This window comes from Leiobunum rupestre, chromosome 4, assembly GCF_980474605.1.
Source record: "Leiobunum rupestre chromosome 4, qqLeiRupe1.1.hap1, whole genome shotgun sequence".
In the NCBI taxonomy this organism is placed as follows: domain Eukaryota; kingdom Metazoa; phylum Arthropoda; class Arachnida; order Opiliones; family Sclerosomatidae; genus Leiobunum; species Leiobunum rupestre.
The window spans coordinates 65,187,224-65,201,893 of record NC_143387.1 but is presented as its reverse complement, the minus strand read 5'-3'; the positions used below and the strand labels follow the sequence as shown (position 1 = coordinate 65,201,893).

At 38.5% G+C, this 14,670-nt stretch overlaps 1 protein-coding gene across 1 annotated transcript in view; it reads right to left on the bottom strand.

Annotated features, from left to right (window-relative positions):
- Positions 1–1,735: 1,735 nt before the first annotated feature.
- Positions 1,736–14,670, bottom strand: part of LOC149948780 (growth hormone secretagogue receptor type 1-like) — a 36,276-nt gene continuing 23,341 nt past the window's right edge. The window contains exons 2-4 of the mRNA XM_090171150.1: positions 3,098–3,173; positions 2,624–3,034; positions 1,736–2,129 (exon numbers count right to left, since the gene is read on the bottom strand). Coding sequence (XP_090027276.1) covers positions 1,736–2,129; positions 2,624–3,034; positions 3,098–3,173 — 881 coding nt within the window. The remainder of the gene's footprint in view (positions 2,130–2,623; positions 3,035–3,097; positions 3,174–14,670) is intronic.

Sequence of the window (14,670 nt, the reverse complement as noted above, 5' to 3'; positions counted from 1 at the left end):
TGAAATTATTAAATTTTGATTGAAATTATTAAATATGATTGAAATTATTAAATCGTGAATGGAATTATTTAATCGTGATGGAAATGTTTAAATCGCGATGGAAATTATTAAATCGTGATTGAAATTATTAAACCATTAATGAAATTATTAAAACGTGAATGGAATTATTAAATCTTGATTGAAATTATTAATTCGTGATTGAAATTATTAATTCGTGATTGAAATTATTAAATCGTGAATGGAATTTTTAAATAGTGAATGAAATTATTAAATCGTGAATGAAATTATTAAGTCGTGATTTAAATTATTAAATTTTGATTGAAATTATTAAATTTTGATTGAAATTATTAAATTTTGATTGAAATTATTAAATTTTGATTGAAATTATTAAATTTTGATTGAAATAATTAAATTTTGATCGCAATTATTAAATTTTGATTGAAATTCTTAAACCACAATTAAAATGATTAAATCGTTATTAAACTTTATTTAATATAATCATGATTATTAGGACACGCTAAAGTCATATACCCTTCGTCTTTAAATAGTAAACGGAAACCCATCGAAAATTCGGGAGTGGTATTTATTTACTACGTGCGTCACAAATCTTGGCGGCACCCTTGTTAATTATTGACAGAAAAGAACTTCCATTTTCTATTTAGAAGGTCGTGGCGCGATGTCATTCTTTGTCCTCATTACATTCGTAATCGCTCGACGCTTTCCCGAGAAAGCTTTATTAAGGAACGTTTTTAACGCGTTAATAACAAAATCGTGTTTTTAATTTTCAAAATAAAATATTTATTACTACATATGGTACGTACTGTTATAACTCGACGTAATACAAAAATGAAATGATTCTTTCTCCAGTTTTACTTCTCTAGCTGCCAGAGAAGGGAATGCTTCTTCCTGGACTATAGCAGACGGTAATTACAATCTTCTTCTCGGCGGACAATGGCACTTTTCTTCTATTTAATCTTTCGAGAACGATACCCTGTCACGATTCGCAAAGTTCGAACGACCTCGCGTTATATAATTATATAGCTCCCGCTTCGAATGGGTGTCCGTCGAACAAATCAAATTAGTTCTTCGGTGGGACGCGCAGTGTCGCCGTTGTCGTAGTCCCAATACCTCGTCCGATTCCCATCGGAGTCGTCAGTTACGAAGTAACGTTACTTGACACGTGATCGCTTGGAAATTCTCGGAAAATATTATAGAGCTAAAATTATCAGTCGTCCAATAAAAAATTTACCCCACCCTATTCTCGGACTACTTTTAGTCGAATGAAAGTTTCGCGATCGTATTTAAGATTCTCGATTCCGTAAACTTTGACCTTATTAAGGTTTAAAACACTGGCTGTTCTGAGCACGGACCACATTTTACTTATTTAAACTATTTTACATGATTTGGACCTCTGATGCTCATTATATTTTATCATTTTGATTTACACATTTGTAGTAAACGACTAGATACAAAAATCGTGAAACATCGAAACGTATCACATTAACGTACGACACCCGATTCGTGATATTTTTAGAGGTATATAAATATAAAGGTTTAATACTTTTATCGTGATATTTTTTTGAAAAGATGAAATTAAATTTCACGATTGACCTTAGAAGGTAATACTGTTTCCAATAAGTCCGCGTCACTTCAAGGTCTTCGACGCAAGCACTCTAGCGCGGTATCTAGGAACGTTACGAGTGAGTAGATTCACGATGGCGGACGCGCGATGACGTCACACGAAACTCTCCCTTTTCAGGACGATTTCGCCCCTTTGCACGTGCAGGGGCGGGTAACACGCCCGCGTCGTGGTCAGCCCGTTCTCAATCATCAGTTGGCATTGAGACTGGTGGCTTCGCGACTTCAAACTGCTGTACAGCGTCAAGGAAGTCGATCCCGTGCAACGGACGACGTGTTTGTCGTGGTTCAAGGGCACAGTTTTACGTAAACAGAGGAGTTTTTTGAAACCGTCGCGAAATTTGGTCGAGATCGCTCCGTAGAGGATCGGGTTGACGGCGGAATTGATGTAGAACATGACGCGACAAAAGTACAAGAGGTTGTAGTAGGTCTCGACGCCCAGCGCTTCGATGTCGTCTTGAGGAACCAGCACCAACCACATCGTGAAGACCCTGCGAATGGAAATAACTATATTAGAATCTCTATTTTAGACTGCTTAGGTCACCAAAAATATATCGGCTGACGGCGCGATACGAATTAAGTACAGCGTTTGTTCGTATTGTATTTCCTGGCGTACCAGCTGTTTTCAGTTCCTACAGAGATATCTCATCGCCCAAAACATAAAAGAACTGTGGAAACTATATTAAGATTCTTATCTTTCTCTATCGCGTATTGTCCTCGGGAATTATATAAACCATTTATTGGGGTTAAAATCCCTCTTTCCACCAAATGTGGACAGCGGTTTCTTAATCTCGTTTGTCGTCTAAACCGGTTTTGCGCGCGCGTATTTATTCTAGGGAAGAAATATGACCCACTTTGCGTACGTGCGCGGTAAATAAGTTTCCATTATGTTTCTTTTCTCTCCCAAGGCTTAAGTCGATTGACTGTAGCTGGAAGATGGGATCAGTGGGAATGGGACGAACACGATAACGCGTGATAAACGAACCTGAAGGGCATGAGGCAGACGAAGAAGACGGCTACGACAGCGGCGAGCATCGATACGACTTGACGTCTGGAGCGAACCCGACTTTTGTCCACGGAGGAATGGAGCATTTGGGTGTCTAGCATGAGATTTTTGGCGATGACCCCGTACATGATGAGCAGAACGGCGAACGGCAGCCAGAAAAATAAGGCGTTGACCACGAAGAAGTACGTCCTCTGCCAGACGGTGTGGGCCATGGTTAGGCAAACGGGAACCATCGTGTCGTCGATATAAGGAACGTAGGTGTACTCGGTAATGACCAGAACGGGACTGGTCACTACCAGGGCCAATGTCCACACTCCAATCACCGCGATGCCTTCCCGGATTTTCGTACACGTGTATCCCGCCTTCAAGGGCTTGCAGATGGCGTAGTATCTAAATTAAAAAAACCTTTTTGTCAAAGGTTGAACCAGAGAAACGGTCTGGGAAAATACGAACCTCTCGAAGCTGATGGCCAAAATGGTGAGGATGGAGGCGTGAGCCACCGTCAAATCCAAAAATGGGACAGCCTTACCTGTAAAGCAAATACAAAAAATAGTACTCTTTAATCTTAAATATATCCAATCTGTATGTGTTGCGCAAGGTCATTGTATTATAAAAATTAAAATTTCTGTCTACCAAGAAATAATTTTTCTTGTCAGAAATGTACGCAATCTGTCCTTGTAAACGCGGGAATCGTATTACGGAAATAATACTTTCCTCCAAACTCAACTCGATACTTTAGGGTTTTCCTTGTCAAAAAGAAACTCTTCGAATATAAAGCTAATTAGTTGGTTCTTAAAAATAACTCTTTAAGACACGATGGTTATAAGTTGAAGAGGATTATAAAGTTGGGATGATTAAGAAGTACGGGCTTGTCTCTTCACCCTAGCCCAAGGCTATCAAAATAATAGCTCGTTTTACGGTTTCCGAAACTATCCATTTTTTTTTGTCGGGGAGGAGTTGAACGAACCCAGCTGCGCGAAGACCTCCGGAATTAGCAACCTCTTCCACCTCTCTCGAGCCTCTTTCGCTCCTCGACACCATCCGACTTCCGCGAGCCTGTGTTTTCTTGTTTGGTAGGTAAGCGTTAGTCCCCTAACTGAATCTTTACGTTTCCGCCTACTCTCAGATTAGACAGTCGTTTCCAAACAGAAGGAAGGCGATATTTGGTCACCCTTAGATTGCGGTGTCTTTTAAAGGAGGATATAGGTTTACAACTTACGTACTCCTCTGTCTGCCGAGCTATTTTCTTTCAGTCTTTGCTCTTAGTTTAGTCTAGATATTTCTTCGGCGCAAGTCCGACCATTACCGCGTGTTCCTGGAGTGACTAAGATTAACCTCTGGCGCCTTCGATTCAAGTACTTGGTCGGCGCTCCGTGAGGCGTAAGCCGCTGTTAGACGGGACTCGGTACATTTGGTGGTTTCTTTTCTCTCTCAATTAGAAGAGAGAGAGGCGCTGAGAGACCTAATCTTATTTAACCCGCGAAAATGCCTCTGGAAAGAGGGATAACTATCAGGTGTATCGGAAAACCACTTGCGAGCTTAAGAATTTAGTGGATGTAGATGATCAAAGGAAATAGAATGAAAATTATATGTACAGGCCTACAGGGTGTCCCAATTTCTTCGGTACAGATATTTTTCGAACGATACTTTTTAATTTGAAATTTAAGTGCGCTACTAACTCTAGCTCGTTAGGAAAACACGTTAACTAACATGGAAAACAACAGTTTTCGGTTCACTTTCATAGTCGTTTTAGAAACTGCGAATCTTGTATCTCAATAAAAGGTATGTATCACGTAAGAACAACAAACACAACGAGAACGCAGCTAGCCTTAAACACGCTAACGCAGTGTTGTGTACAAATTCCAATGGACGAACCTTTACACTGTACGTTTAACGGAAAGGAGGAAGACAATTTCTGAATTTTCCCCTTCCGACGGCAGCAAGGGCTAAAGCGTCTAACCAATAAAATTGTACGCCAGAAAATGCACGACTTTTGACGGGTTGCGTTCTCCTTGCGTGGGGTGCTAGGTTTGTTGCTCCTAGGTATCACTAACTCCAAAATTGGACAGAAAACACTTCACTAACGAGCTTAAGTGGTTAGAAACTGTGAATCCTGTATCTCAGCAGGGGCGGCTCCAGGGGGGGGCATGGCCACCATGCCCCCCCCAAATAGTTGATATTTACGATGAGTATCATTTTAATATAAGTGTAAGAAATCAATACAGCCAGTAGCGGTGCTAAGGGTGGGCTGAAGTGGGCTTTAGCCCCCCTGCATTTCTGAGAGGGGCCACATATTTATATTAAAAGGGCCACATATTTGAATTTATGAATTTTTTTATCTCTAGAAATTTGTATTATTGCTAAGTAACGTATTTCTGGAAAACAAATCTTTCAAAATCAATTTGTTTACTCAAGAAGATAGTAGACCATTAACAGACAGATTCGGGAGGAAGTGAGCGGAAATTGAGAGAAAGTTGAATGTCCAATAGAAAGAAAAGAAAGCGGCTTAAGGGAATTTAGGGAAATACGCCGGGCATGCACGTGTCCCCTCCAGGTCGGATACAAGGTCAGTAGGGGTCCAGTAAACGCTACGAGAGCCGCAACAATATAAAACGACCTTGCACTTCTCGCTTGCTGGAAAATATTGGGTTTTTTCGATTTCACCACTTTTGCGAAATATGGCCAACCCAAGGTTCCCGCTAAAGGCCACAAAATTCCTAGGGGCCACAAAATAATAAGCCCACCTGCGAAAAAACCTTAGCGCCGCTACTGAATACAGCTTACTGTTTACATGCCGTCGCGGTCTTTTACATGCAAGAGATATTGCAGCTACAGTAGAGCTACGTAACGTATACCTGCGGAGATAAATTTGCCAGAGCTTTAACAGCGGAACTTCGACCGTCACCTATATGCTAAAGTTCTTGCAGCTGCAGGCCGAGTCACTGACTCACTTCTGGAAAATCGAGACTCGCATTCGGAGATAAATTTCAAGGCCGCGGCAGCTGCAGCGCTTAACGGCGAGGCGTTGACGGCCGTTTCTATTCCTTCTTCTAGGGGAGGCAAGGGCGCGAGCCAGGCCAATGGAAAATGTACGATACATTGTGTTTTTTTATTAAACTTCAGGAAATGTTATTGTTATTTATAATTACAATTTATAAGTACACAAAAACCTCGTTTTTGTCGCTGCTTCAACTTGTTTGGGTGCACGTATGCGATTATGGTACGTCACAACTCACAAGTATCTTAGTGATAAAATAATTTTAGTAAGCCTATTTATGAAATTACGGTTGTAGTGCAACTGTTCAACGATGGCGTCGTAATTAAACCTGGTAGGCCTATATATAAGGGACAAACGATAAGTTTTATGGGAACTTTAGAATATCAAATGCAAGTGCTTTCTTATAAAAATATCCTAAAAATGTCTAAAAAGCTTTATAGAGTTTTATGCTTTTATAGAATGCCTATGGTGCACTAATACCTACAGTGCCATGGGTGGACTCTCTTGACCTAAATCAAGGCCCAGTATTCCTCTTTCCCCTACACCACTTTTCTAGTACTGTAAGTAGTATTACCATATGTAACATAATTACTCATAAGTATGCCACTGTACCTTTATTCCATTCAAAAATCTTCACTAACGGTTTGTTTCACCACGAACCAGTAAAAAGGTGGACTACGTTAGATTTTAACCTTTTTATTCATCCTAGTAATTTTGGAAGTCACACTATTTGCTAGTAGCATATTTATTTAAGCCAATTTTAAAACCTCTAAATTGAGAAGGAATTTTTTGCGTCGGAATTTTAGTCAGCCGAAGGTAGCTTTATTGAAATTTATAAACTCGCTCGGTTCGACGGTTTGTGCGGATGAAGTTAAATAATGAGTAATTTAGAAAAATAAAAGGTTGGGGAAAATGATCAATAAGTAATCGCTTTCCGAAAATGGAACAAGTCGTCGAAGTGGAATATTCCACCAGCGTTATTAAAACCCATCCCAAGCCTAGAAGAGTTATACCTAGACTCAAAAGAATCTGCAAATATTCCAACCTTGTAGATGCGCCAGAAAAGCTAAATCTGAATTTCAACTATTTTTTCCAATAAACCTGCTTCTTTTATTTGACAATGCAAATTTATTTTAGAACGTGAGTCTACGAGAACTTCATTAATTTGCAAATTAATTACAATAACAGAACTTGACACTATATTGTAGTACATTTTTGCTTCTAAGCCTTGGTTGTTCAAAGCGGTTTGTTTAAAATAATAGCCGTCAGTTTATCAAACGTAGAGCTAATTATTGAATATTTTAAAATTTATCAAAATGAATTAAAAAATTAAAAAATTAAACGGCACTTGTACATTTAAATACTGAGGAAATAAGATTTAAACCACTTAGTGTACAATAAAATACTGAGGAATAAAAACTTTTATTGTACACTAAGTGTTTTAAATCTTATTTCCTCAGTAGAGCTAATTATACGACGGCATAATCGGCATTTGAGATTCGAAGACGTCAAATATGACATCAAATATGACGTCAAATATTACGTAGAGTACGGATGACGCAATATCTGTGAAACAAACCGTTAGTGAAGAAATAGAGCTAGTGGCATACTTATGAGTAATTATGTTACATATGGTATTACGGTGCATGGGTATACAAATTCACAAGTGTTTGTTTTTTATGTCTTGAAAAAAAATTACGACGGTGGCCCCCCCAAAATATTGGTCTGGAGCCGCCCCTGTATCTCAGTAGTGTGTATCACTGACTCCACAATTGGATTGTTTTAAATAATATATGGTGGTGACTTTTACTAACGAGCTTGAGTGGTAGGTTTGTAAAACCTGGCATCGTTAAGCAAAACCAAGAACGTGTGGCAGCACCCTGTACCACACCACCTATCCTCGTGTAATAATAATAATAATAATAATAATAATAATAATAATAAGCTAGGCTAATACCTAAGGCAGCACCTTAGGCCTAAGTCCTCAAGTGACTTTTAAAACCATTAATTCAGGTGGTCGGGTTTTAGGTGTGAGACATCCTGGTATAATCACAAGTTGTCTCTCTCTATGTAGACGCCACGTATTATCTGCTATCCTGAAACCATTTTGGCTAAATATTTCTCAGTGACTTACGTGTATAAACTATTCAAGTCAAAGGCCTATAATTTGTTAATGCGTTGTTAATTTTCGAAAGGTCGATTTTAAACTAGGCTCAATGTGGCGATTTGTTAAAGACGCGCCAGAAGGACAGAAATCGCTCCCCGGTTTGAGCTCTCCTAGCAATGCTACCCTAGCAACGCTAACCTAGCAACGCTACTTTAAGGAATGTACCAAAAATGCAAATACAAAATTTGCGTAAGGATAATGATTTTTCTATAAATATTGCTATTTTATCCCAAGTAAATAGGTTTTACCCAGTAAAATATTTCATAGTGGTATAATTCGCGTATTAAATTAATGATATTCTTTGTAATACAACCATTTATTATCAATATAAAACCCCTAATAACGCGCAATTTGTATAAGAAAAAGTAGCCTGACACTAGACTGATTTCCAAAAATATATTAGACCGGGAACTAATAAAAGTGTTGCTGGCGATGGGTGGGGGGTATATAATTTCGACTAGAAATATACATGTATTTGTTTACCTCTGCTGAATAAAACATAAGTCGGAATACGTGTGACTCGTAACTCGATTTTCTGTTTCTCTTCGGCTTCCCGCCTATCGTCTAGCCCGAATCTTCGCGCTTTCGAAAAAATACCTTGATTTTGGTCTCTAGCGGGGTAAAATAAAACGAGAAATAGGCCGCAGCCTGAAAAAGGTTTTCTATCTACCGATATATCCTTTGATAAGATACCCGGTATTTCTGCGTGAGGCTTGTGATATCGCTGCACGTGTAGAGCCACAAGTTACGTAATTAAAGTAATTCTGTCACTTCCTCTTATACCAACGTTTATTATTTTCGATGACAATATATTTTGCCAATGACCATATGAAACATTACTTGGCTAAGGATGCAGTTGTTAGTAGTAGTCAGAAATCGAAATAACATTTCCTAATAGGCGCTAAATTCTTCGTGTCTTGTTCATCTTGTTAAAACCAGTGGTGTAGTCGGGCCAGGGCGGGGCAGGGCGTCGCCCCGGTGCTTTTTTCACAGGCAGGGCCCCGCCCCGCCTTGGTTTTTCCATTTTGCCAGGGCGCGCCTTGCTTCTATTTCGTAAATCCTTTTTCTCGAATAAAGGGTGTGTGAATTTATGATAAATTTTGCCTGCAGAAAAATACCATAACAATTTCAAATCGTTACCTAGGTACGGCCAACTTCGATCACGCTAAAAATCGAAGTTGGACCTACATTTATAGCAGCCGGTACAGCCAACTTCGGTTACGCGCGAAATCGAAGTTGGCCGTACCCAGGTAGCGCCCCGGTTCTTTTTATTTTAGGACTACACCACTGGTTAAAACGTTCCACGCGCTTAATATTTTACAATGAGGTAGAATAAATAGAGATCCAAGCAAATCTGGGATTCGCGGGACACTTTTCATTTGAGTAGGAGAATTAGGCTTAAGTTTCAACTCTATCGAATCGTGTTGGCGCCATCTGTTTCTATAAACAGACACTTTTACAAAATATAGTAAGTTTTAGTTTTCCAATAACACGATAGATGGCGTCAACACGATTTGATTAAGTTCATTTATTAGGCCTAACTCTCCAACTCAAAACACTGTCCCGCGAAACGGTAGGTCCTGGAAGGCGGATTTGGATCTCTATTTAATCTACCTCATTGATATTTTTGCGTCAAAGCTCGTGCATTTTTTTATTTTAGTGGGCTTGCGCGAAAACGCTCGATTAGTTGGAACATTAAATTTATTCGATTATCATAAACCGAAATCGTTCAGTGTTACCTTAACAATATTACATTTATTTTGTTATACTTAACGTAGAAATATAGAAAATATAGTAGAGGAATAGCAATTCGCCAGATTTTCCCTCTCGGGGGTACTTTAGGCCTATTAACTTCCGGTAACATTACGACGTAAAATATATTAACCGGAAATACATTTCGTAAGAACATAGCTTTAGTACCTCAAGGTACATTTTAAAAACTTTGTCAAAGCTCGATTTGCTATCCCTCTTCCATATTTTTTACGGTAGATTTTACCCCTTCGCCCAAAATTTAATTTTAGTATCAAGTAACTAGCTTGTTCAAGAGGTCTTCGAACTTTTAGTTTGTTCTTCCGAGTAATGACGAAAACATAATCCTTTACATAAGCGAGAAATTTAGAAAATATTAACTTCATTTAAAGGGATTTTACCCTAACCCTTACGCTTTAGTCCCATTCGACCGAAATCCCATTCGACCGAAGGCGGTTTTTGAGGTGTCCCATTCGACCGAATTCCGCCGAAACGTGTGGTTTTTATGTGTCCCATTCGACCGAACGCTTTTATGTGTCCCATTCGACCGAACGCTGCTATATAAATTGGCTTTTGCTATGTTTTCAATTTAGTTACTGAAGTCGTTTGCAATGGAGCATGGAATGAGCATGAATTATATTTTTATCTTCACCTAGTCAAGAAAAGTAACTGAACCAAAACTGAAATAGTAAACTTAACCAACTCTAACCTAACCTAACCTAACCTAATCTAACCTAATCTAACCTAAACATGGATCTTCGATAGTACATACCTTATAAATAAAATACCAAATCACCCCGCCAATTGGGCTACATTTTAAAATTCTTTCGGTCGAATGGGATTCGGTCGAATGGGATTTCGATCGAATGGGAATAAACGAACCCTTACAGCCTTGGGCTAAGAAAGGAATAACGATATTTATTATTCGTGGGGGGCGCCACCGTGTCTTTATTTTATTTTTTTCCCTTTCAACCCTGAAATTTAAGAATCTGTTTTGGCCATCAACCGTGAAAAGTTAAGGAGTACCGTATTTCAAATGTCATCTATTCCCAGATTTGAATAATGGACGTAAATATTGGAAATTTGAATACGTTTGCCTAGAAAACTTGAACGTACGAAATTCTTGTTTTGACTTTAGAAGTTTTCACGAAGAAAAAAAAGAAGAAACTATGGCCACGGTCACACCAGACCTTAAAACACTGTTTAAGGGGAAACCCTGAAAATGTCACGATTTATGTCATTTTTGGAATAGTTTCCCTTCCGTTTGGTTATTGATATAATAATTTTGGTGATAGAACTGTGATATTTATTCTCGAATTCATTAAGAAAATGTTTTTATTGACCCTTCAGTTATTGGTTTTATAAATCTTCAATTTGACCAACAAACCCAAAACCATACATTTAAAAAAATTATAAGAAAGGCCCAAGATAAATAGGTGGAGCTTGTTTAAATTGGTTAAATATGTTGTAATTTTAAATCTGTTCAGAACACAATTACAACTTAATAATATTTATTATCTATTTAAAATTATTTAAAATTAATTTTATTTATAGTGCCTTATACATTTGGTTTTTATATTATTTATTACAATTTCAACACTTCTAAATTTTGTTATTTTATGGCGTGCAAGCTCTTACTCGCCTCTAGTTAGAGACAATTTACTTAAGCGTTACTCTAGCAATACAGCGCGATGCTGATGGAGTCCAAACCCCATCTGGTGACAGAAAACGTTACTAAACATTGGATTGATTGCTAGTTTTGACTAATAAAATTGAGATGAACTTGCCATGTTACAAGATTTTGAGAGTGCACTCGTGTGGTTATGGGTAGACTGGGTTAGGTTGACGAAGTTTTAATTATCCAAATTAGTATTTTTTATAAAATAAATAACTGCATAGTGTTAGAAATAGGTTTTATTTTAATTACGCCATGACTTGTATAAATCTTTGAAAAATATATATTAATCTCTTTTTGACGAAAAGTACTGAAGATATAAAAACATTTTTGACTAATAACCGAAACCACTCAAACTCTGAAACTACGCTACCCTAACAGTGAAGCGACAAGCGGGTCGTTCACCTTGAAAACAATTGTGTATAGACAAGAATCCATTCGGATACCTAAGAATATTAGGCAATCATATTAGCCTCTGGGACTAGCCCCATATATCCAGAATATATTTATTTTTATGTTGGAACGATTCGCGGGAATCATGGTCGATTTTTCCGCGGTACGAGAGGGGGAAAGATAAACATATCATATGTGTACTTCAATCGCGTTGGATGATATCAGAATTAGGGAACCAATGAGATACCAAGCGGCTTTGATTTTTTGAGACCCAGGCTTAGCTAAACTCGAAACGTTACTTTGGAAAAATAATAATAATTGACTTGGAATCTAAAATTGACCAAGATCAGGTCAATACATCCAAAGCGTTTCATTGGAGATCACGTGATTTATAGGGCCAATAGGTGAACTGTCAGTGGCGTAAGTGTAGATGGGACCATTTTTCCCTTTCGAATTGGGCCCAGATATTTCTAGCTACACCACCGCTCTAGATATAATTTATTTCGAATTTCAAATATACATCTATAAAGGTTTTGCGTGTAAATTTGTAAGCATCAATTCCAAGAACTATCGGCCAGGCTAAGTTTGAATTTGACTCAGGATTATGGAAGTGCTAATCCTTTGTCTGTCCGTTGTAAAGTTAGATGGCAGAAACTGATGTAAATTTCATCTAATTACGTATTTTCGAAAAACATTGTGATTTCAACTGATTCCTCAAAACTGTTCCACGAAGTTATCTCCGTTAATTTTTTAAGAGATTGAACGTGAGGGCTTACGATTTCCAAACCGACACAGGGTCGTCTTTACCATTCACGCGCCACTAGGCTAATAATATCAGGCCTCCTTTCACATTGAATACTTTTCAATTAAATTCTAAAAAATATAAAGGGCCAGACGGCGCCCCTCCGGAGCGCGGTGCCCTAGGCTTTTTCCCTACCTAGCCTAATGGTAGAGATGGGCCTGCACCTACAGCCGACTAGCCCTCGGCTACAAGTGTCATATTTAGTGTCATTATATTATTTATGCTATTGCGTTGGTAGATGGCCATATTCCACATCAGTAAACGATTTCCGGAATCTGTTATCACCTGAAGCTTCCGGAGGAAAAAGCATATCGACACAAGGCCCTCTTTCGACGTCGAGAATTTGCTGCCGACAGCGCTTGCATCCGATAAAAATACACGCTTTTATCGAGCGCGACATTTTGCCAATTTTAGTTTTGTTTCGCTTTTCGGATCAGTGATGGGCACTTTCGTTACAGAAACACTCAGCTCGCGTTGAGTGATAAAATCGGCGCTCCTCTCTTTTCGCTCACTTTTGAGACGTTTAATTAATGGTAAATTATGGTTTCTCTCTTTCCGCTCATTTTTGAGAGGTTAAATTATAGCTCCTATCTTCTCGATAACTTTTGAGGGGTTAATTTATGGCTCTTCTCTTTTCGCTCACTTTTGAGACGTTTAATTATCGGTAAATTATCGTGTCTCTCTTTTCGCTCACTTTTGAGAGGTTAAATTATCGCTTTTCTCTTGTCGCTCACTTTTGAGAGGCTAAATAACTGCTCCTCTAGCTTATCTCACTTTTGAGAGTGGAAGCTATGACTCCTCCCTTTTCCCTCACTTTTGAGAGGTTGAATTATCGCTCCTCTCTTTCCGCTCACTTTTGAGAGGTTTAATTATCGCTTCTCTCTTTTCGCTCACTTTTGAGAGGCTAAATAATTGCTCCTCTAGTTTATCTCACTTTTGAGAGGGGAAGTTATGGCTCCTCACTTTTCGCTCACTTTTGAGAGTTTAAATTATCGCTCTTCTCTTTTCGATAATTTTTAAGAGGTTAAATTATCGCTCCTCTTTTTACGCTTACTTTTGAGCGGCTAAATTATTTCTCCTCTCGTTCAATTTCGTTTAAAATGACCAAACCGCTCAAAATGAGAAGAACGCGCCCATCACTCTTTCGAATCTGCCTCTTGCTTGGATGCTGCCGCTAAAAAAACATTAGTGTTATTCGATCAACAAAGTTTGGCAAGTTCGCCACGTTCATTTACTCTACGGCTCACTTGATTTTCACGTCGAAAAGGCGCAAAATATCGAAGTGTAATAAAAAAAGTAGTTTTATACCGTGAGTGAATAGCGCTATCAAAATACATAGGTTAGTAAATTTTCTTTTAAGGTCGCCGTTGGTTCAACCGTACTCAAAACAAGCTGGTAACAGGTTTTTGAAATAGTAAACCTCTTCGTTGGAACAAATATTTTGAATATGCGGCTTACGCAAACTTCTACTATTTGATTTCATAAGCTTTTCGAAAGCGTTCAATCTCGGCGTATCCAAAAATCGGTAAAACGTCACTTTCGATTGAGCCTATATGTTTTAAATTATATTGTTTTTCCCCAAAAGCTTTCACGTGACGTCATCATCACTATGTATGGAAGGCTACTGTCGTTCCCCCTTCCGCGATAACTCCTAAATTTGATCCAAAGGCCGCCATCTTGAGATCTCAAAGTCTAAAATAATTTCGTGAAATAGGGCCACTGTGCCTGAATAAATCCGGCGATTTCGAGCCATATTTCAGTCTTTGATAAACTAGTCGTTTTTTTAAGGCTTCAGACGTCGGAGTTCGATACAAAGCGAAAAATCTTAGTATTAGGCCGCTAATAGACGTAGCCGTAACTCAGTCGCAACGTACGCCTTTAGATAATACGCAACTGTTTTAAGTGAGTGAAGTAAAGTACTTCAAAAATGAACCTTGACTCGAAATCGGAAGGCGTGGAAATAAATATTTATAGATAAAACGTTTCTGTATTTCTCCGAGAACCGTCAATATCATTTGGTAGCTGGATTTGTTGGCCGAGAGCGAATAAATACAATAAGATCGTAATAAGAAAATGATGAAAACGCGAATGGTATGTTCCGAACAGAGCGTAGAATAATAGGCAGCCCCTTATTTACGAGCCAACCGGCCAAACCTTGGCTTTATCGATAAAGACACAATGATAAGGACGTTTTATTCGAGTTTCTCCTTGATCTAAATGCTTTTAAATCAGTTCTCCTTCG